Source organism: Bombus pascuorum, chromosome 10 (genome assembly GCF_905332965.1).
Source record: "Bombus pascuorum chromosome 10, iyBomPasc1.1, whole genome shotgun sequence".
Lineage (NCBI taxonomy): Eukaryota > Metazoa > Arthropoda > Insecta > Hymenoptera > Apidae > Bombus > Bombus pascuorum.
In genome coordinates, this window is record NC_083497.1 from 11,559,655 (window position 1) to 11,583,876 (window position 24,222).

General features: G+C 36.7%; 3 protein-coding genes across 10 annotated transcripts in view; 1 reads left to right on the forward strand and 2 right to left on the reverse strand.

Moving 5' to 3' along the window:
• The window catches only part of LOC132911515 (neo-calmodulin-like), an 85,059-nt gene extending 69,411 nt beyond the window's left edge, over positions 1-15,648 (forward strand). For all 7 annotated transcript variants that reach the window (XM_060968212.1, XM_060968215.1, XM_060968214.1 and 4 more), the window contains 5 exons: positions 3,000-3,033; positions 5,810-5,911; positions 7,299-7,434; positions 7,507-7,655; positions 7,932-15,648. In XM_060968212.1, coding sequence (XP_060824195.1) covers positions 3,000-3,033; positions 5,810-5,911; positions 7,299-7,434; positions 7,507-7,655; positions 7,932-7,963 — 453 coding nt within the window. In that variant the 3' untranslated portion in view covers positions 7,964-15,648. The remainder of the gene's footprint in view (positions 1-2,999; positions 3,034-5,809; positions 5,912-7,298; positions 7,435-7,506; positions 7,656-7,931) is intronic.
• Positions 1-24,222, reverse strand: part of LOC132911512 (uronyl 2-sulfotransferase-like) — a 238,650-nt gene that overhangs the window by 38,210 nt on the left and 176,218 nt on the right. The gene's annotated exons all lie outside the window — the stretch shown is intronic.
• Positions 15,745-19,602, reverse strand: LOC132911507 (endoplasmic reticulum resident protein 44). Of its 2 annotated transcripts, XM_060968199.1 has the most exons (7): positions 19,374-19,602; positions 18,757-18,838; positions 18,510-18,665; positions 18,111-18,411; positions 17,932-17,979; positions 17,358-17,653; positions 15,745-17,278 (listed from the first exon to the last, which is right to left on the reverse strand). In XM_060968199.1, exons 1-7 carry the CDS (start codon positions 19,428-19,430, stop codon positions 16,932-16,934), a joined length of 1,287 nt encoding a protein of 428 aa, XP_060824182.1. In that variant the 5' UTR covers positions 19,431-19,602; the 3' UTR covers positions 15,745-16,931. The 2 variants fall into 2 exon arrangements, with proteins under 2 accessions (XP_060824182.1, XP_060824183.1); XM_060968200.1 differs by lacking the exon at positions 17,932-17,979 and having other exon boundaries at positions 19,374-19,592.

Sequence of the window (24,222 nt, forward strand, 5' to 3'; positions counted from 1 at the left end):
CAAATTTCTCAACTTGATCGCTCAAGTAGACAATTAATGTTCAATTTTCAGGAAAGGAATAACTTATTATCGTAATATCACATTTTGTTCGAGCTCGATCGACGTTGAAAATGATGAAAAGAATGCAACAGGGTTAAAAAATTATTCTGATCGATCGTATACTTGAATTTACTTTTGATACGTTCAATGTACTTTCGATACGTCGCAACTATAGCATTCGGCACGCATTATCTTTGTCGGTATTAAATCGCATCTGTCGAACTGTTATCTATTAGCCGCGTGTTTCAGTCAGCGGTACAGAATTCAAAGGAGTCGGGTAAATATATAAATGCAGGCACGTTCACTCGTAAAATCCAGCTGACTTTTCGCGAGTTTATGCGAACCGCTCTCGGAACTGTTGAAAAAGGACGTGACCCAGTTGAATACCAACTCTATTTGCTTCGAAAGAGCTTGGAAGCATCGAAGCAAGAGCTTTCGGCTAAGACGGGTCCGTTCGACAGATTCTCCTGTCCCACAGTGCTTACGATTACCGAGGATATCCACGGACGTAATCCGTGAAAGTCATTTCGAAGTGACATCGCTGAACGTTTCCAGAATACCGAATAGACAACCTGTTCGTTCCGGAATTCTCAATTAATGCGAAACCATATGTCGCGCAACAGAACGAACAGCTGATCTTACTTCGTCTAGCAAAACTGTATGGAATATTTCGAATATAATCGTTTATTTCGGTGAAAATTGCCACATCGTCGATTCGACTGTAACTGTAGATCACTCGGTACCTAACTTACGAGCAAGCTTAACTGACCCATACTGCTTATAGCGTGCTTCATTAGTGTTCGGTTCGTGGAAACCATTTCTAAGACGATCGTAGCAACCGCAAGCGTCGGGGGATTTCTGCTTCGAGCGCATCGTAAAGCGATTATATTCAGCACGTAGCAATCGCGTCGAACATTTTCATCTGCTTAAGTACTCGCGTTATTTCTCAAATGAGACTGCGGTCGATCTTTCTTGTCGAGATACACAGTCCAAATGCAATCCCTTAGGGATGTGGTTAAGGAGAGACAAACGAAGCACGCACAGATTCGAGAAATTGTTATAAAAATCAAAGTGACACGGAAGACGATCATCTAATTGTTTTCAACAACGTATACTCGTGTTACACATTTTTTTGCAATTGCTCTCTTTTTAATTTGTAATCGTTTCTAATCGTAAATGTGAATCAATAGAATAATTCATTTTTATATATTTAATATATTTTGATAAATGTAATTCTAATCGTAACTCGTCTATAATCGAGTAAAGTACGATGCGAAGAAAACGATTCAAAGAATATACGCGAGCAAAGAAATATTTCTCTCGACTATTCTATTTAGCGAACCGTTAGTCTCTGTCAGGATGTATTTGGGGCATAAACGGCCTTACGTTGGCAAAGTCACTTATACTAGAATGAACGTGCGGATGCTGATAGCGGTTCGCAGAATTGCTGCTAAGTCAATGTCCCTCTAATCGTGTTAACGGCATATGTTCCTTAATCTGCTGTCTATTAATGCTGATTTAACAATGTCGGAGCACAGTCGTCTGTAGAAGGCGGATAAGCCAGCAGTATGGTATTACTGCAGATCGAGCCATTAGTTAGGACAGGATTGTTAATTGTGCGAATTATACGTACCCCTATCAATGTTTACTTGATCGAACATTCGCTTAAAAGCAACGTAACCACTTGAACTATAGTCGCTGTATATGAACCGAAAATTGTTGGCTGGCTTTATAGCTATGAGATACTTTCATTAGAGGAAAATGACTAAATGTGGGGTAATTTTTCTAATATGGAATAGTGCACTTAACATGGAATGAGGCTATCTTTTTAAATCTCACAGATGAATATCTTTCAAGCGGCTATAAGCGACTATGTCACTCATTCGTTTTAGTACGGCACACGTTGAGTTTCGTAAGTCGATCGTACGTCGATGTGGCAGGATCGTTTTACTTTGTTCCTGTACGAAATATTTCAACGGTATACGCTTTGTGTAAATTTAACGTGTTTTTCCTATTTGTTACTATTTTATCATACTTATTTGTGTCTTTTGTCGTTACTGATATATTTACTTGCGTGTGATAATTGACGAGTGAAATATTTATGAGCCGAACATCGTGTTTGTAAAATTCCAAATAGATTGTAGATACCCAGCAGTAGTCTAATTATGGAATATTTCATATTTAGATCACTTCTTTCTTATAGGTTATTTTATTTATAAGATACCAGGACATATAAGATACCCCTTCTAGCACAAGGAGAAGTCAGCAAGAAAGAAGACTATGGACGAAAAAAATAGCCATGAAAGTGGTTTGAGACAAGAGAAACAGCAAACCACTTTCAAGTCACGAGAACCACCTTATTTCGACTTTGTGAGAAAAGACAGTCATTTTTTAACGTAATTTTTTCACAATGTGATTTTATCATCAAAAAAAAACAAAATAAGAAGGATAGAACTACTTTTTGATGACATTTGAAATATGAAATTTCTAATATTATATTTGACGCGGTCTGTTGATAATAGCGTTACGTACGATGATACTTAGAATGTGAAATTTCCAGTATTCTATTCGACAGCTCAAGTGGTTCTCGATCGATACTTTTAAACAGTTAATTATCATTTCGACGAATCAAATGGTATTTTATAATCCGATCTCATTACCCACTACGATTCGAGAAAAAATTAATAAGCCAATACGGCAATTACCGCGGAGGAAGCTATCCCACCGTTAATTTGATTAAATTAATGATACTTCGACTGGAATTGGCATCATTCTGCAAACAGAAGTACAACATGCAATGGCGACAGCCACCAATACATATTAAGTTTTGATGAGACATTACTCTAAAGTTTAAACCGTGTTAATCATTCAATTAACACGAAACATAAACGCCACCGGATCGTAAACTACTTTGACGACCCTCTAATTTAACTTACCCTGTGTCTTTTTTTTCTTTTCAGTCTGAATATGGACTCACGGAGGATCAAGTGGCCGGTAAGTGGATCTTCGATATCAACTTTACCATTCACGCTTTTCTTATCGCGTAGTAAAATGATTTTAACGCATCGTACCTCTGAATACCAAAAGTGAACGCGAGAGATATTCTCGTTCGTTTAATATCGTGCTTCGAAAACTTTCCAACTGAGAATTCAAGTGTCTGTGAACGTACGTACGTTAACGAGTAGAACGGAGTTTTTCACACGCATAATGCGTTTTCCCGGTACTCGACGTTTCGCAAATTAGAGAAGCTGTTGATGGTTTCTGTTCCAGGGAACGTCAAAAATTACTTCCTTGTATACAAAAGCGTGGTTTAATCTTGCCTCGGAGTGACGCGGCTATTAAATTAATCTGTGCTGAAGTATTTTACGTCTATGCTGTCGTTCGTAATTCTGGAAAATGCCCACATTTTCGCAAATTAATAACTAGAAGCACTGCTACCTTCTTGCAGAATCAGAATGTAGTTTAATTTATCTGTATATAGTAAAAGTCCGTGCATTCGCGTATCACGATTGAATTAAATCTGCTCTTGTTCGTTTTGTATGTTCAAATTACTATTGACAATATGTTTCCGCACCTCCGATATTTCAAGGGGTCCAAATTTCGCCCCGGGGCCTAATTTAGTCCTTTGATCAATCTTTTTTTTACTATTATTTGTATTAGCTTTTATAAAACAACTATTACAGATCCTCGTTATTAAGTGTTCAACGTAATTATACAAATTCTGTCGGATTAAGAAATTGACTTGCTCTTGGATAAATGTCAAAAGGCTTTAGCGGAACGAAATTTGCATCTCATCCTAGTGTCACATACACGTATACAGAGCCTTTTTCAGCAATTTTGAAATCGCGTCAAACGAAGATGCTGTAGCAATTTTTTGATCGCGTATTCACAATAATTTAAATAGTTATGAGCGATAGACTGTATAAAGCCACGGGAAGAGGTCGCCTAATTTGTGAAAGTAGTCTTACGTAAGTACATATCCTGTCACTCGAGCTGGTACGTGTTGCATAAAAGATCGTATTTTGGTCTCACGTGACTGCGATCATTGGCCTTGTGGTTGATTCCTCGGCGACGAGGAGCTTTTAGAATTTTTTGCGATGGCACGCGAGCGAGATATCGTTGATTGCGGCGCCTGGGAAACGACTGAAAGAGAAATTGCCCACTCGTTTATGCACATTAATGTATCGTCTAGTGTTTACGTGGTGATAAACGCAAGGTGAATGCAGACCGATCTATGCGGCAAACGATAAGATCAAACGGCGACGTCTAGAAACTCTTATTTGCCGGCTGCATACACGTTCTCGCCTACTTCAGCTATAATCTCCCGGACTTTTATGAATCGCGATACGTATTTGTTTCCTCGCGTGATTTATCGTACAGCTAACGGAGCAATTGCTCGCTCTATAATTAAACGGCAAACCCGACGTTTACCAACTCCATTTTCCCAAACTGGATTCCATCGGTATGTCAGACGACGACCGTGGTCTTTCTCGTGGTCCATTTTTATATCTGGTGTCTCACTAGTCACGATACAACCGACAAGAAGATGATTTTACCCGAAGAGATAGATCGGAGACGTGGAATAAAATTTGTTCGTGGAAAGCTTGGTTTTTGAAATAGCCGAAAGAAATAAAAAGACACGAGCTAAAGAGGACCACAGAGCTGTTTTTTGATCGGTGACGAGGATGTGCATTAACATCCACGAGATTCGAGGACACTCTTTTAAATCCGCTTGTTGTTTGACAAACATTCAGCGAAGAAAGGAAAAATAACACGAGGAACACGGTCGCTCGTGTTTAGCTTCGCGATACGCTTGCTTTCATTTCGATGTCCTTCGAGTTTCCTGATTTTCCAACTTCCGCTAGAAAAATGTGAAAGTTCGATATGCCGTTGTCATTTGCAGATAGAAAGGCTGTGTATCGAGCCAGCGGCAAACACTCTCTTGATGAATGAATGAGAGAAAGGAAAGGGACAGTAAATAGACGAAATGGGTCGGATAAAAGGTAAACGCGCAACAATGGCGATGGAAGCATTGTCTCGCGTAGATGCACTGATGAATCAAACAAGACTACTTTAACGAACGCATAGACTCGTAAACTATTCACGATCCTCTTGTCGCGCGTAGATTTTTACCACACGGTGCTCCGTCCGGACGTTGTGAAAATTTATAACATCTCCGACGAGTCCGCCGTGGCTGGCCACTTGCCCGAAGCTCGCGCGATCTCAGCTAGTTTTGCACGACTTGTAACGCGTGACCGAACATACACACGTACGTACACATACAGACCGCTCTTGATTAATAGACATCTAAATCCACGATTTCTCAACAATACGACGACGGGGAAAAGCATTTGTTGTATATCGTTTTATTGCCAAATTTCCGCCAAAGTTTTTTGTCCGTCGTTATTTACGGCTCGGTTGGACGACCGCTGGAATTTCTACAGAAATCGTCGCATCGAAAACGCACGAAAAGAGAGAGAGGGGGGGCAGGGAGAGAGAAATTATTTTCGTGCTTGAAAACTGAATTCCAGATGCATTCCAATCTCGAAAGTGCCGTAGGAAAACGAGACTAAAAGCATGTATAACGTTCGATTCAATCAAACTGAATCTGTTAAAGAGAAATGCAACGCGTCGAAGATGACACTTGATCTCTCGGTTGCGCTGACAGTTTTAATATTAAGAAGGGAAATGATCGAGATCGGATCGTTTGATAGATGATCATCGATCAATTTTCATCGACGACGAATTAACGCGCGATTTATTACTTTAGAATTCAAGGAAGCGTTCATGCTCTTTGACAAGGACGAAGATGGCACTATCACTATGGCGGAACTTGGCGTGGTTATGCGATCTTTGGGGCAGAGGCCGTCTGGTAAGTGAATCGTTACGTTATTTGAAGAATGGAAATATTCGGTACAATATCAACCACGTGCCATCCACGTGTATCAAGGTAGACACGATCTGGCTAGAAGCCACGAGCTGACGAAAAGCTATCCACTTGCGGCCGAAATATATAACGGTAATCTAAACCGCCAACCCAACCGCTGTATTGTCTATTAGCTAGTAACGCAAAAAGATGGTTCATGAAATTCTATACAGTCAATTCAATGACTGTTTTATTTTGACATTATGAGCAGCGAAATACAAAGTGTGAGCAACATGTGTCACTTGATAGTTTGTTTCATTTGTATCGTTTCAAGTTTTCTATCGCGTGATACAGCACGTGCATTACAACCTTTAGTTTTATATAAAATATAACATAAAATATGGTATGCAATTTTCTAGTTGAAATAAATCTTGTCAATAATAAAATACCTTTTCGTGATGGTGCATGTTTCGATGTATGCTAAAAAGAACAAAACTCTAGGAACAATTAATTCTAATATATCCCACTATCATCGTAATATATCTTATAAAATAGCTCTTGGCTCTTGATAAACGTTAAATATTAGGAGTGATAACGTTGTTTTTAAACGCTTTTCAATAGCACGAGTGCGAAGCTGGCACGAAGAGTTTGAAGCGTAACGCAAACTTCTCGAAAGCGGTTCTTGCTAAATTAATATCCCGGGCGGCAGTTTGAAGGTTTTCTAAAGACGACGAGAGTTAAATGGTAGAATTCCCGAAAACTAGACTGTGACAAGAGCTTAGAGAAAATTACCTTTTGGCCGATCCTAAGTCAGAAACTGCGACGATTAGGCGCACGTGCAGACGCGAGTAATTAACTACACGTCGAGTTCTTCTGTCTCTGCTCCTCGCCGGATCTACAAGGGAAATTAAATGTCTTCCACGAGACGACGATGAATGCATTACACGCAGGAATTAGAAAGAGGACATGGAGAAAATCGCATGTCGCGTTTAAGCGACAATTAAAGAGCTTAGAACACGAATGATCTATGTCTGTGTGTCTTTTTTTAAGAAAACAAAAGGTTTCTAACAAACCGTTCATCATATTGCGTAACTGCTATAAGTTATAATTATATTACAGAAGAATTGTGTCTAAATCGTGAAGTCCTGAAACCTTAATAAAGCTTGTTCTCGTAGAATCACTTAATTTTTATTCGATGATAAGCTTGGACATAGATTATTTTTCATAATATGCTGATACCATCATGCTGCGAATATCTCGCAAACAGAATATATCTTTTGAACGGTAGTTGTTTCTGTTGTGAACAGAATTCAATTATTTTAACCTTTTCAACAAGATAACTTTTTGGTACCAAAAGAATGTTCATGAAACTTTATTATTTCTGATTTTATAGAAACAGAATTACGAGATATGGTGAACGAAGTGGATCAAGATGGCAATGGTACCATCGAGTTCAATGAGTTCCTGCAGATGATGTCAAAAAAGATGAAGGGTGCCGATGGAGAGGACGAATTGCGTGAGGCATTCAGGTATTTCAAAGTTCTAGAAGGTCGAAAATACTCTTGTAGGTAAATATTAACAATGAAACTTGTGTGTCTCAGAGTATTCGACAAAAACAATGACGGCCTGATCTCATCGAAGGAGTTGCGACACGTAATGACGAATCTTGGAGAAAAATTATCGGAGGAAGAAGTGGATGATATGATCAAGGAAGCGGATTTGGATGGCGACGGAATGGTGAACTATGAAGGTAATTTATTCTCCTTCGATATTAACAAACTATTCATACTCGTTTTCATAGCTAAATCTACTTAGCAAGTATTTAACCAAAGACAGTCTGCCATTTATCTAACGTAATACGTGTATGCATGTATAACCTGTTGTATTTAGAAAATATAATTCGATGGCTACAAACTATATCCGTAATATATCGCATGACTTATCATAAAATCATTAACTTTTAAAATGAATTCAATTTTATCGTCTACGAAATCGTCTCGCTCGCAAAGACACGATATGTTCGCAGAATTTGTGACAATCCTGACGTCGAAGAATTAGTTCGATGACCATGGATCGGACAAGAAGCTATCCAGCTGCCGGAAGTCTTCGTCGAAGAATAGAATCAAATTCGCGAAATCGTAGCAAGATGGTCATCCTATCGAACTCCGCCATCGGAGACATCGATGAAAAGTCGTGAAACTAACAATGTGGGAAAGTAGCTGAAAACTCTTCGAAGCTCATAAAATAAAAAAATACCGATGTATCTTTGATTCGACAAGGAAGACGAGCAAGCCCGGGTTCAATCAATTCACGTGGCTCGCAGCTCTTTTCCCGCATGAGGGTAAGTCATATCGGAAGACTGAAAACTGTGTCTCGAGCGATGGAGTAATGAGCGATGGTTGATGGTGATGGAAAGTTTGCAAGAAAGATGGAGAGAGTGTGAGTAAGGGAAACAGCAATGTGACTTCCGCAGTTGCACACGCATACACGCATACACACCTCGCTCCTTCGAATTAATTTTACAAGTATAAGTTAGCGAAATGACATTATACGTGAAAACGAGTGAGGTGCTCGCTCCCGAAACAATCAACTGAGCTTCGTTTAGCGTTTACCTACCTACTATCTATACTCTCTATTAATGCTATACAACGTCGTTATTGATATTGTTAGGAATCAATCAATCCTTCTCCATCCTTCGCCGATCTCATTTACACGATACTTCTGGCATGACGATCTCGTTCAAGAGCGAATCGCTATCGATGGCCTAAAAATTGTACCGTAGAATCGCACGCAATGTTGATGCGATACGTGGCATCGAAAAGTACAAACGGTATTAGACCGAAGTCGTCTTGTTCGTTACATCAAAAGAAGTTACGCTGTTGGAACATATTTGCTACATGTTGCTAACTTGATATTTGAGGGATGCATCGGTCGAGACAATTTTAACGTAACGCGTTCGATCGATATCGACGATACGTGTGCCGGGATTGGAATGTAGCGAAATTTTTGAATACCGAAGATCCACAGTGAAACGATCGAGTAACTCGTCATTCCTCTTCACTTCTGTCGTTCGATCGGTATTGTTCCTCCAATTTTTGTAGATTCGCTTGTAAACGAGACGAATCCTCCCGGCTCGTTGTCGAGTCGGATTTTAAACATTAATTGTCATAAACATTCTGGCCGCGGGACTCGACGCGAGATAGCTCTATAACGATCTGTCTTCAAATTTAGATGAGTGTCGTTGGCAAGTAGATTAGTTTTAACGATGATATACTCTCGATGGCAGAATTTTTAGACGCATGTTATGGCGACATGCCAACACAGTCGCTGGAAAGCAAGAATCAAAGCAACAGTAGCGGATTTTCCTTAAATGTAAAACACCAATCGTAGGGATTTCTCGATCCTTAATTTTGTCGAAGAAACTTTTGTACCAAATCTTTCCCATTTTTTTTTTCTCTCGTTTCTTCTTTCTTTTTTTTTTTTTTTTTAAGCTCGAACAAAGAGCTGAGAATCTCGTGAGTGTACCGCTCTTGTTGTTAGTCCCGAATTCTAGATTTTCACCCATGTCGGCTCTCCTATACCAAACACCGTCCACCTGAAACCTCGACATTCTCACCCACCCACAGGCCAACTGTACTACGTCGTGCACCTTTAGATCCTTAAGATAGGAAAGCCACAGCCGTAGATCGTGATAGAGGATAGTTAATTAGCGCATAGAGGAAGTACACCTAATAAATGATGCATTATACACATACCTATTATATATACCTATACATGGTGTTACTACCGGAAATACTTGAAGTAACGTTATTATGGATATTCATATATATATTTAGTATATACTTATACATACATACGTACGTACATATATTATATATACATATACACGTTAGCGACGTACGTCGGTGGTATACTGGCATTGATATTTTTATGGTTTTAAAAAAAATACAACAACAAGAACAAATATTAGTGTCAGAAAGAGCGACAGAACGAAAGAGAGCGAAAATGTGAGCGTGAGTGAGCGAGAAATAGGAGTGAAAGAGAGCGAGAGAAAGAAATATCGGTTGGTCGGTCGAAGCGCGGAAAATTGAAGCGCGTGTACATAAACGAAACATTGAAACGGGAGATACGGATAAACGGGATAAAATAAATAAGGGGAGCTCTTATAAGCGTGTTATTACAAAAGGTGATTCGTTTTATCCTTAATGCGTGTCGAAGGATGGTATGCGAATATTACTATTGTTATCGTTGGTAATCGTTGGTCACACGAAGCGGTGATTTCGCAAATGTATACACAACATACACATAGAGATAGACAATAAATTCTGTTCTTTAGTTAAGTAACACGCATATATTTACATTGCGTTGTTCGGCTCGACCGCTAGGTAGGTAAGTTACAGATCTGCGAACATCATATAACGCGATTAGGATTTGGGAAAGGTATTTTTCAGAGAACTCGATGTGCTTACCTAATTACGCGATCGTCCTTTTTGGCTGCCTCATGCCGTTGCTTTACAGCGAAAAGATTAATATTTGCCATAGAAAAAGGAAAATTTTCGTAATACGTTGCAGCTTTTTAACATTTTGATTGCTTCGATTTTAAGTTTCATCATTTTGTCTAATATTTTTCCCCTTTTCGGCTCTTTGATCTTTCCTTATCGCCGATGAAAGTTAAGCTCTGGGTTGAATACGTTCGATCTACGTTTTCAACCGTCTGACATTGGCGTGATGCAAAGCTACGCACAACGTAATCGAAAAAGCCGCGGACTATGCAAACTGCAAAAAGGAGGATATAAGGAAACTATAACATGCAAATATAAAACAAGACGCTTCGACAGTTAAAACATAAAAAGAGCTCTATAAGTCGACAAAAAAATAGTAATGTATAACGTCCCGAAGACAATATCTTTAACGATTTTATTAAAGGAAGCTATTCGAGATTTACCTCGAGAGAAGGCCTACGTTTTGCCACGTGTGTACGAGACGATAGATTGTAGAAAGATTGTCAAAGAAAAAAAGAGAGAGAGAAAGGGAGAGAGAGAAAAGGTGAGAGCGAGGATGGAATGATAGAGAAACGAGAAGTTTTATGATGCAGGAGTTACGAGAAAGGTGCTGTTTAGTTTAGACATTATCGATCTTTTCCCTTTACAATCATTATGCTCTTATCTTACTTGAATCAGTGCACCTTTTGTTACATCTATTTTGCAAACACTCAAATCCTTTCCCTTTTAACTTTTCTACATACTTCGTTCATTATACACTTATTTCACAGACTATATGATATTTTTCTTGAAAGATTGCGACGAATGGATCGGTTCATTTGGATTTATGAGATGCACGAAATTTCACTGCACCCCATGAGTTATTATTTCGACTTTCCGTCTTAGAGGAAACTTATCTATAAGAATATCAACAAATGCTGAACACAAGTACAAGGAATCGTCAATATCTGTATATATCACTCCCAAAAATCGTAGCCGAATCAGAGACCTTGAGATCGCTGGGTCGATTGCCACATTGGTTCGGGCATGGAATAAAAGAGAAACTTGCAATTCCCCACTGGGAGTATTTTCAGTTTGCAAGGCGACACTAAACGCACACTTGTCACGCGCGCTGTAATAGGTACCTCTTTCATTAATACAGATCACTCACGGTCTCACCAGGTCTCTGATTGCCTGCACGGTTCTTTTACTTGCGAACTTATCTCGCCATAAATCTCTGTGGCAATAAATATCCTACTTTTCCCCTCCCGGAAGATACATTAACTCCGCTTTGCAAATCACACTATGCAAGAAATCCTTTTGATTAAACCTCCGAGTGCAGAGCTGTTTCTGATATGCCCTTAACTCTTAAAAGCTATCATAATTCAAAGAAAATTTCACCGTGGTAGATTTTTTTTTATTTTAAGAACTAATAAATTCAACGATACAAATTAATAAATCGATTAAACGAGAAGAGAAAAAGATTATCGTTCATAACGATTATAAATAACATTGCGATGGTATTATAAAGAGATACAGAAACCAGAATGATCATTAAATTTGATCAATGATAGCTTTTAAGCGTTAAAATATTTGTTTCACGCGGGAGTGGCGACAAGTATTATAACGACAGACAGCCCAACCCTATCACGATTACCGAAAAGTATTTTTATAGAATACTCTTCGAGCCAGATATTTACATCGCGTTATATTCTATTCTATATATTATATTACATTAACATCAATGTATACGTGCGTGTACAAATTGTATATCATATTATATGATCCTACTCTGCTGGCAGATTTCATTGTAGTTATTATGCGTCCGAACGAGGAGTCGACAACGTTTGTATTCGTCGCGAGACGGCAATTATGCGTTAAATTGATTATATATAAATCGTCCTTAAGAGGAATATGCAAGTCTTCCTTCATTTTAATCTGCACTATTCGAAGTTGGAGGATGTTCGTAGGATTTAGTTGTACGGCGTACCTGCTGATTGCGTTGTGTCCTCTGAGGGTGTGCGTTACTTCTACCCGAAATTATTTCCGGATAAAATCGCTCAACGACGATATTCTGTGTGTTTTTGAACACCCGATAAGTCGAAACATTGATTCGCCTAATCGTGGTCGTGTAAATCTGTAGATCAGAGCCGCGACTCGTTAGAGAAATACTCGAAGACTAATCTAACTGAATAAGCCGTGTTTTGTTTTACGATAAACGTTTCGAAAATTCTAAGAATAATTGTAAAAGTTCCACTTCATTTTATACTTGACAAATTTTTTTAGGAAATTATAAAAAATTTATCTCTGCTTGTTTTATTCGTATCGATCCTATGGTACTAATAGAACTTGAAAATGGCGTGTTAACACGAGATGTTCGAGATAGATACGCTTGTGTGTTATAATTTATATTGTGAACATGTGTCTATATTTTAAATGAGTAATTGCGTTTACGTCGGAAGTAGTAGTCGGAAGTACATTTTCATAGAGGTTTGATACACCGATGATCCAACCGAAGTTAAAATTGTTATAATCGAGAATTGCATAGGATTCCTTTGTTTCAGTAAGATTAAAAGAATCTCAAAGATCGAGATTCTATGGATTAATTTCATCTGTCCTCTTCCTAAAATCCTATGCATTTCTTCGAGTCTTTCGCTTTGGTTGATTCCAGTTGTTCTAAAGTTTGCTGAAGTTTCTCAAAAAGTTTGTTCAATACTCGCAGTACATTATAAACAATGTCCGTAATCGAACTTAAGGAACGCGTGCTTGTGGCTTTCTACGAACAATGTGAAACCGGAGCCACACCAAGAATGATCAAGGACCGCGTAAAAGAACAGGGGAAACGAAAACTAGTTGATATCAAACGAGTTGAATGATGCAAAGGTAATCAAATAAATATATGTACATTGCTAGATACGAAAAAAGAAACCTCATTAACTTAGGTGTATAATAATTGTAATCGTTAAATAAGTGTAACTATGTTGTACTAGTCATGAGACCGTCTCGTATCTTGATAAGCAACAGTAAGTCATTGTACTCGAGAGATTCGGACTGTTGTTACGTCGAGACGGTTTCTCGGATCGGTTGTTTGTTAGTGTAATTAAATATATATATTTTTCATCCATTGGCTGACGTAAAAGTACCCGCGCTTCGCAATGAGATCGAGAAAGATTATGAAGAATGATTTAAAACAAAAAAAAAGACAAGCGAACCGATTGCGTGCATTACTCGCAAAAAATTATAAAAATCGAAGCGTTTAGATACCGATTGCATCGTTGAAGCCCGGAAGATTCACGATTCGTTGATTAAAGAATTTCTTGATCGAGAAGATTTGGAATTGCATGATCGTGTAACGCTTTTCCTAGGTTCGGAGTTCGTTACGTGCCATCGTTTAAAGGGTACATAAAAAACGGTCAGGAGCAAATGACATTAATCAAAGTGTCAGAGATGGTGTCAGAGACTTCCAAATGATACTCAATCATCGCATCGCGAATCCTTTGATTTGCCAACATTATGTTTGCATACGAAATAGGCGCAATGCCTTACCATCTATACGTGTTAATTCCGAGGTACCTAAGGGATTTTTTTACAACAACAAAAAAGATGGATTTTTATATCTATTTTATTCGATCTTCAGTTTACGAACCGTATCAATCAAAATTGAACTTTCTGAAAAGAAGAATCAAATTTTAAAACAATTTCCTTAGGTGTCCAGGTACTACACGCATTGTAATTCTTCCCTCGTACACTCGCTACTGCTATCGTATGTATTCTTCAGTTCGCCTAATATAAAGCGAGCTAACATAGTAGCATTGCAGCTAGGCAGTACAATATATCGTTGGAACTCCGACCCAAACACAATGACGATCAAGAATAATTATTGTAATAAGAAAATGTCTTTCATTACTTTATTAAACGATCACGAGTACAAGTCGTGTTAGTTAAACGAATATACGTGTGTATATCCAATATAGAAGCAAGCTAAGGGAGAGCCATTCGATAGGTCTTTGGTTCTTCGTGGGGTGCAAATAACTTTAGAGGATAGAGGATACGGCGTGGAAATGCGTTAAGATGTAATAAGAATGAAAATTATCTTTGAGATGTATCGAAAAAAAAAAAAAAAATAGCGTAAAAACTAAGTCAAGCGAGGTTACACCGGAGATATCGCACTGTGAATGAGAATATTTATATTTTTACTTAGAAAAATGTTATAATAACGTTGGTAATGTCTAATTCCCATCCGATAAGGAATGTTTATAACGTTATTTTTCTAGAGTATATATCTAAATGCTTATTATTATGTTATGACGAAACGTGCTCTCAAGCGAGATCTATTATTATACAATGCATTATTTGTTCATTGTAAATATTGCGTTTGCTTCGATTACTTCATTATCTTTACAATTTCTCTATAAGCGGCAGCAGCAGCAGAATATATATATATATCAATATTACACTTATAACAATTACTATTGTTCTCTAAATCTCGTCGCGAGTGCTCACAAGGAATGTGCACGTACAATACAACTAATGTATTTCTCGTGGTGTTCATTACAATTTTACTGCTGTAAATATTATTTACGTTTAAGTTGAAGGAATGAGTGAATACCTCTATACGACTAATAGATAGGTGGCTATTGTTTATCGCTAAAGTTACGAGAACATTATATTTCCTTGATCTTTTTACAATGTCATTGTCAGTGATTAATTTCGATCTCGTATTAAAAAAGTTCTACTATGAAGATTCTTTGATTAAAACATTCAGAGGATGGTAAAATTAGCCATCACAGAATAGAAAGAAAAGAACATTGTAATATAAAACAATCTCTTTCCTTTCGCTTTATATCTTCTTACCTTCGCTTGAAAGCGATTGAGACAGGAAAAACAAGAACGTTCTCAGTTAGTTATTATAAAACGTTATTATACGTCTTTTAACTTTACTGTCAATCTACTACGACCATTTATTCGAATATTCCTTTATATCTTCATAGAAGGTATTTTGTTCTCTACCTGCGGTACCTGCGATTGATGGTTCTTAATCAGATTTGCTCCACTCACGTTTCGTCGTAAAGTGGAAAAAAATGGAAGCGCTGGAAATTGTGGCGAGAGTGCAGTATGTATGGTGTTAGCTGTATGAAATCATGTTACGTGTAATGTTATGTACTGTAAGATTAGAATACATCATAAAATGGTGATGGCGTGTACTGCTGGAATGTAATACATGTATCGAGTTACCCCTAAATACAGCCATTTTATAATGGATGTTTATCTGAGATCCACTCCCTTCACTATTTTTACGTAGAATACGCTAAAAGTATATGAAAAGAAGATGCACAACACGGGATATTTAAACAGAAGTTTTAAATGTCTGACTTAGAAATTGTTTATTAACAGAAAAGTTAATACCATCGTCCATACAAATTAGCTTCTTAAGAATATCTTAGTACTATATCGTATGAAATATTATTATTTTTATTCATATCCAAGTACTTCAAATGTTGAAAATTGTCGATGTGTTGATTCTAAAATACTTTACGCAAAAAGCGACTCTTTTTTCCAAATGAAATGATGGGTTTCAAATTTGCACTCACTCACGCTCTATATCGAAATCGCGCCATTATCGAAAATCGAATGCGATCGAATGTTGCCGTGCGTTTCGCTCGGCGTTTGCGACATACACACGACTATCTTATTGCGATTTTACGTTGTGCTAGAAAATACTTTGTGACAAGTGACGAAAACGTATCAAAAGATAATCGCGTTTTAAGTTTAATGATCCATTACTATCGTATCGCTAATTAAGAATTAATCTGGAGATCAATCTTGTAACTGAAAAGTATGAAATGATACGGAATAAAGACCGTTATAGCAGCCATGATGTCAACAACACTTTCAATAATGCAGAAACATAATAAGTTTGATTATAACAAAAGCTACATTAATTGTAATCAGGTGATTCTTTTTTGCTTCTTAACGATATTGTATAAATCGCGTTACAAGTTGAAATATAACATCTATTACACGAATATTGACACTGGGAGATACTTAGATCTTTGGCGTTGATTTGTTGTTCGATTAAGAATTATTACCATTTTTTTTTATATTTAATAATAAAAGAATCACGATACAAAAAGCACATGTTATGTAAAAATAGAATAAAATCTACTATATATATTTCCTGCAATGAAACCCGTACAAAAGTTCCAATTATATATATCGTGGATAATTTTTTACAGATTAGAGTTTTAATGTATTGTATATAACATTTGGTAGAATTATATTCTTTCTTCGAAATTCTTAATATGATGTTGACCGCGAAAATTCTTTTCCCCATTTAAAATAGACCAAATAAGCATCTAATTTTATGACAATACTGTGTAAATGATTTAAAAAAGATATTATCACTACTACAACATTGATTATGTTTTCAATTTAATAATACATCAAATTTGGATTCCATTACTGTAAATAACTGTAAATAACTAACAAATTGGATAACCGAAATTATACAAATCTCAATATCCTGAGTGATATTAAACCTATCATTACAGTTCATCCTTGAGTAATGTGTACCTGTTTTTACTAGGTGCTAGTTTCTTAAATGTAGATTCTGGTGGGGTTGTAGGCACCTTAATTTGTCCAACAATTTGTGGTACTTCATTACTACTAGGATCTGGCCCATAATGAAACTCCCTATGTAACTTTCCTGAATATAAATCTTGTAGAAAACCTTTTAATTTTCCTTCTATATGAATATCATGGAAGTTTGGAAACAGGTACATATGTCTAAAACTATCTATGGCAATTAGAGGCAAATCTGCTGGAGATTTTCCTAAATGATGGAGAGGATGAGCAAATTTCACCCCATTTGCAGTTAAGAAATTTACATTTTCTGAAATAAGATAACATATTGTATTTGCTTATCACTTGGGCATTACCTTTTTAAATATCAGTACTAGTGCTTTACTTACGTTTTTCATCGATTAATGTCTTCATTACTACATCTTTATACATTTTAACACTCTCAACATCGTCAGGAGCATGAAACAATATGAGGAAGGGTAAAGCTTCCTCTGTTAATTCCTCAGCATTTTCAAATGTGATTTCTCTCACCAAGGGAACACACTTCTCTTGTGCCCAAACATTTAATTCATCAAAGTTATTCAAACTTCCATGGTATGTTTCATCCTCGTCATTAGAAAGTGCCTTATCAGATCGGAAGACAATTATAGGTTCTCCTGGGGGGTGCATAGCTCTGCTTGCATTCCTAGTTGTATTCCCAACATTTAAAAATTGTTTTGAATTTTAATTTGTATATGCTTATCAAATAAGATTAGACAGTAAAATATTTGGAGGGTAGGTTACTAAACATTCACATTTGTATATGTATATATCATGCAGGATTTAACACACAGAAATAGGACAGGTCTTTAAAACATAAAAGAAGACAAAAGGGAAAAAAGAGGAAAATGCTGGAAGAATACAATTCTGTGAATAAAAATTTAAAGATAATGTCATCTAAATCATGCTCAATATTTTACTTACAAAAAGTGAAAATGTTCCCCAATTTCACAATTCTGAGCTGAGCATGTGCTTGTTAGAAAAAAGAATAGAATAATTACACACATGTTATAGAAGCATTAAAAAAGATTTCCTTGGAGAACATGAGTCAACATACGCGAATCACACACATATATATATATATATAGCATTAAAATTCTTACCCAAACCCAACATGAAATTGGCAATCATCCTTTAGATTAGTGGCAACCCTTCTAAACATCCCATATTCAGGAATATCCTTTCTATCAAAATATCCAATGATCATTCTCTTTTTATCATCTAAGTTGCTTAATTCCTTTAAATCATAAAATTGTTTAATAGGATCCTCTAGTTGTTTCCTTATAAATTCTTCGAAAGCTTCTACTGATCGTTGACCTCTGTATTCTCGTTTGGTTGGTTGACCATTCCTTATTACTTTTAAAGTTGGGTATTTAGTAATGTGAAATCTTGATGCAATACCAGCTAGAAAATAGTTTTTTAATTTTGTAATAAATTCTATACATACAAAGTTATTTTAATTTCTTACATATATTATTTTCTTTTCAACTCAATTTACTCACATTCTCTTTCACAATCTACTTTTGCCATTACAACTCTTCCTGGTTCGGGAAATGCATTTCTTATTTTATTTGCAGCTTCCTCAAAAATAGGGGCTAACGAATTACTAAAACGGCACCATTGTGCATAAAAATTTATTAATACCAATTCATTTGTTGCTGAAACACATCGTATAAAATCGTAATATTATCGCCGCTGTAAGAAGTTATAAAAAATTTTTATTTAGATCTTTATCGGAACTCAACTTACCAAGCGTCATATCGATGTTTTGTTGAGTGAGGGATAATGCGCCTTCGTTCGCATTATTTGCTAAATTGTTTGGCAAAAACGTCTAAAAGATAAAACACTCTATAGTTATACACACTATCACTTTATATAATAATTTTAAGATACATCGAAATATATTTACAACACTCGTAATATATCACATGATATATATAGGGTAGTACAAATTGGAAAAGATTTATTAAAATAACAGGAGCGCATTAAAAATTACATTATTTCCTAATATAATCCCTTAGGTTTTGATTTTCGTATATTGTATCTTGTAATTTTTAAACTTGAATCACTCACAAGAAATGCGCACAATTATTATACTTGTATATAGCTTCAGTAAGTTTGTTTAATAAATTTTTGAGGTTATTTTATGCGTACGTGTATAGGTTATACCACTTTATAAACAATGAAATTAGGTTTGGTGACATTAAAATAATACCAAACATAATGGGTTATGATAACGGGAAATGGACTTTCTAAAATTCTTTGGTTCTTAAATACGTGTCACCCTGCGTATCGCTAGCGGTATTCAAAAAGTTTGTACCACTTCCTTTAAGACAGTACGATATATTATTTTGATTGATACTCACCATTAAACAAGCAAATATAAGTACTTTGAAATCCAAAATATCACAGAAGACCAACATGATATGATCTTATAATATAAATTTGATCAAGCAACACCTATTTGAATAACCATCAGTAAGCAGCTGTCTATGTATCAAATGCCACGAATTTGCGGTGCATCGATGCCTAGTAAAATATTCTCGAGGCATCGATTCAACAGGGATGGCACAGGTATCGCATAAATTCTCTATGTCAAGGTTACGTCTGTTTCGTTTCTTTGTTTAATGTGCTATCTGCTATCACTGTGTCCCATTCCAATACTAATCTTTTATTCCATTATTTTCATTTTCTCTAGTTAGTACCCTAGTATTTATGCGTCTAGGAACTTTTTGTAGTGTTGGAAGCCTTGTTATATTTTCCTATAAATTGACCAATCGTATTCTACTACGTTCGTACACATTACAGTAAAAGTTTCTAGATCATTTGAATCTATGACGATATGTTATATCTTGTGCTCGCTACAATCTTGAATTAAAAAGTATAGAAAAATGCTAGTAACGAATGCTTACACAGAAAACTAATTATATATGTGACGCATTTAATTTCCTTTACGTGTGTCATTCTTCTTTCAAACAAAAGTATTGTATGACTTATATTTTTAAGGAAATACGAAAAGTACTTTTAACTGTATGATGTACATTATTATAAAATTACTAGTTTATAATCTTTGTAAAATTTCCATTAATTATTTATACAAAATCTAATCACATGGTTAATTTACAAAAATCAATTGGAAGTTAGAAACACTTTATACCATAAACCAAAAGATAAGATTCAATAGATTATGAAAGATCTTGAAAGCATTTTTCAAACTTTTTTGTAAAACTGTTAGGATCTTCCCCCTTTGCAAACTTTAACAGTTTAACATTTTAGTTTACTCCTTTCCTTAGTAACCGCATCTCAAAAAAAAGTCAACTATTCTTTTCTCCGTAACAAACATACTTATAGGAGGATCCGTTGCAAAAGTGGATTAAGGAAATAATCGTATATTTCTAATCTCCGCATAAAAATGAATTGTTGGGCACGCAGAAGACGACAATAACGTTCGCCAAGTATTTTACTTTGTTGTACGACCATGACTTCACAGATTCTCTTCTTTCTCGAAAAAATTTCAACTACAGCTGGTTGAGTCTTCAGCTGGTCCTCGACTAAATCCCATTGAACGAGTACGAAGACTCTCTAGACACTTGCTTGAACAATAGTTTATGACTACACAAGATCGTAGAAAAATTGGTTATACTGTCGTGTAAACCATAGATTAACCATAATGTATAAGAAAATCCAATTTATTATTAATTTTGCGTTTATTCTATAGCTCTATCGGCTATTACTATATTCCTCCTTCGCAACACAGGTTGCACTGACGTGATGAAATCTTGTCGACGTATCTGACTTAGTTTAACGCAGTTAAATCAGGTATAGTTAGACGCAGTCGCTTGACATAAGTTTCCGTCAATAGCTTTGTTAGAATGGCAGTCGGAATGACTTTGAATTCGTAGGAACCTTTATACGTTGTTGCCGGCATTTTTGGTCCTCTCTGCAGGATGTATTTCGAATGTACCGATGTCAATCTTGTACCTGAATAGACCAGCCGCACGTCCATAACAGCTTGTCAAACAGTTGCTCGTGAATTTTCTTTAAGCTCCCGTGATAAGTAGAAAATTTCAACTCTACATTTTTATGTGTATAAGCACGAGTGTTTGTACAAATTGACTTAATGTAGATCATGATTAACTTTAACGCGTAGCGGCGACACTTATTTGCCGGCATTCTTTGATACTGGATCTGCTGCACCGCTGGATACTAGTTGAAGAAACGAGTCTGTTGAAAGATAAAACCACACAATGCGTCAAGGGACTCTGCATCCGACGAATATTTCTTTTCCGAGAAAAACTGACACGACCAGGGTCGAATTAATGTTTTTAAAATCGGGACTATTGATGCAGTCGTGGTGGTCCCCTTCATAGAAGAACGGAGTAGAAGGGAGAATATTGAAAGGAAATAAATTTATGTAAATGTAAAATAAAATTTATTTTAATATACAGTTTTAAATTACAATTGCTTATTTTAACTTTTTTATTTTTACAAATGGTTTTCTAACCATATATAGTATAAATGTACCTCATATAGAGTCCAGCCGAATAACATGTAGAAATGGGCACGAGGCGGTCGTTTAAAAAATTAATTTACTAAGCATTTTCAACCTTTCGTTTGTACTCAGTCCCAGTCGTTAATACTCATCCAGTTACTTAATTAGGCAAACGACGTAACCCTGATGGGCAGCATTGACTTTTGCTGCGACAAAATGTCCCGAATTTTCCCTAGATAGAACAATATTCGTTTGGACATACATTGCTCTTTTAACTCGGAAACTTCGCTTACTGAAGTTCGCGACTGATATAAATTCACGCGATAAATTCGTAGTTAATTAATATTCGTAGCCGAATTAATAATTAATTATTAAACCATTAAATCATTCCATTTCGTTCCCATGAGTACAAGTAGATGGAGTTCTACTGTAATACTACTAATTGTAAGAACCTTTTTTCGGTAAGCCGTTCATAAAATTGGAAGGAAAGAAAGATCTACAAGAAGCCAGGGCATATTCGCGAGGTCGTTAATTTTATATCAAATCCCTTTTACGATCCTACCTGGAACAACGTGGGTCTACTCTGGAAAGAAGCAATTATCCATTTTAATTCCTCGTTGACTTGACATGGGGTGTACACGGATGTGTTAGACTGTTTGATCAGTCCGGCCATCCGAAGTCGTTTAGGTTTCTCCTGATTCGTTCCCGGAGGTTGGCACACAAATCATATTCAGTCAGTGGAAGTCCAGAATTTTGTCGTTTCTTTTTTTAACTTTCGTCGAACCTCGCCTATCGTCCCCTGACCTGCATCCTTGCAACAAAAGCGGTCAGTCGGCACGATTGAGACAATAGAGAAACCAGGACTTGTGGCCTACTAATTAAAATCTATCGGTGAAAGATGGGCCGACGAAGGTGAACGCCGACTCATTTTTTTCTCCAACTATCGTCGCTTTTCTCCGAGGTGTCCCTTTTGAAGTTTACGCTGGCCACTTTGACTGTAGCGCAAATGCTTCTAAGACCAGCTAATTTTTTGGCTTCAAACTGGATTAGTACTCGATCCTTTACTGTTGCTAAATGTACACCTGAATTTTTCGTTCCTATCGTATTTCAATCATTTTCTCGAAAAATTACCCTTTTTTAATTGCATAGCCTCATAATATTTCGCCCACCCCCTGTCGTTTCCACCATATTTTCCGTCTCTCTACTGTCCTTTATGGGTCGGAAATCTTTCTGTTAGTTGTTTGCAACTTTCCCGACTCTGACCTGTGCACTGACACAACTGCTCTTTTGGTACGGCGCGATCATAGATGCCGTGTTGCGTAATGAATCCGCGTATAATGTGACGGCTCCCTTTGAACGGTAGACATTCTCACGGGTCCCATGGTACCCCGAAGTTGCTCCCTGATTCTAGTTTTCATTCTGCCGTTTCTTTCCTTTTTCCTTCTTTCTTCCTCTCAAACGCAACAGGTCGTATTATGACGAGGGTGTCATTCCCTTCGAACGGGAGTACCGTGAGTGACCCCTACAGCTCGATTCTTCCGTCTCTAGAACGAAGCACAAATTTATGGACTTGGGATCGTCGTTTTGAAACAGGTACATGCTTTCCTCTTGTTCTCGCACCTTGCACGTCGTTAATTCGTCCCCACGAAAATACGTTTTCGGCATCTTTGATCATTTGGAAACAAGTATGGGGTGAACTGGTGTTGAAAGTAACAACGCGTGAAAGAAATAAATTAAATATTTTAAGAAGTAAATTTACCTATTTTTACCTACATTTCTAAGTCTATTTTCTCCCTTTATGAATATAATTGTTTTATTTATTGCATATAATTCAGTTGCATTTAGAAAAACACTTGAGTTTGAGAGAATAATACTCTTGTAACTCTAATTATTATTTTCGATTCCAGCCTATCTTATCTATATCAATATTGATAATCTACCGGTATCCATCTGCAAACGATCTGTAATAAATGATTATCGTAACGCGACCATAAGAACCTCCTTGTAAGCTACTAAAACCCTTCTCTCTTCGTCAAGTGATTAATGACGAAGCACTGTTTGGTATCCATTTATCTGAACCTGAGTAGACCACAACAACGAACCTGTACGCTAATCGGATTGTAAGACCTTATTAGAATTGGTCCCATCTTTCAAGAATAGATTTCTTAATAATAAAATTCAAAAGAAAAATATGTAAATAAATCATAAACAAATAAATATCAGACATACTTTCCCAAATATTTAGCAGTAGCCGAGTAATAAGCAATATGAAACTATTGTATGTTGTTAGAATTAGCCTGTTTACATATAAGATCGTCACAGATCTTTGGTAAAGACTAGTCTCTTGTTTAGGGCCTTGTAATCCTAACCCGATTATCAGCTATATGTCGGATTGCGAGATAGATCCGACTAATCTTGTTCTGCAGCAAGCTACATGATCCGGTCAGTCTCAAATGGGCTTTCTTCTCTTACAGAGAAGTCGTGAGCGACCACGTTACGCCGATCATCGTGTGAAAACTGCAAAGTCTCGCTCCATTAGCTGCGAAGACTAGTTCCATTGTCGGGTCTATTGTCGGGGAACGTGGCCCGTCTCTTTCTTTCTCTTTCTCGTTTTTCCCTCGCCGTCGTCTATTTCGTTTTTTTTTCTCCTTCTCCTTTCTCCTATACCATCTCTTCTACGTTTTCTTCCAGATCCGAGCATAAGTTAGAAACCCGTCAAGACT

Excerpts from the sequence above, each read along its gene's own strand:
- LOC132911507 (XM_060968199.1), bottom strand. The coding sequence starts at position 19,430 with ATGTTGGTCTTCTGTGATATTTTGGATTTCAAAGTACTTATATTTGCT. Across the intron at positions 18,412-18,509 it reads AGTAGATTGTGAAAGAGAAT|CTGGTATTGCATCAAGATTT; the intron begins GTGAGTAAATTG and ends ACTATTTTCTAG. Across the intron at positions 17,279-17,357 it reads GACATTAATCGATGAAAAAC|AAAATGTAAATTTCTTAACT; the intron begins GTAAGTAAAGCA and ends ATCTTATTTCAG.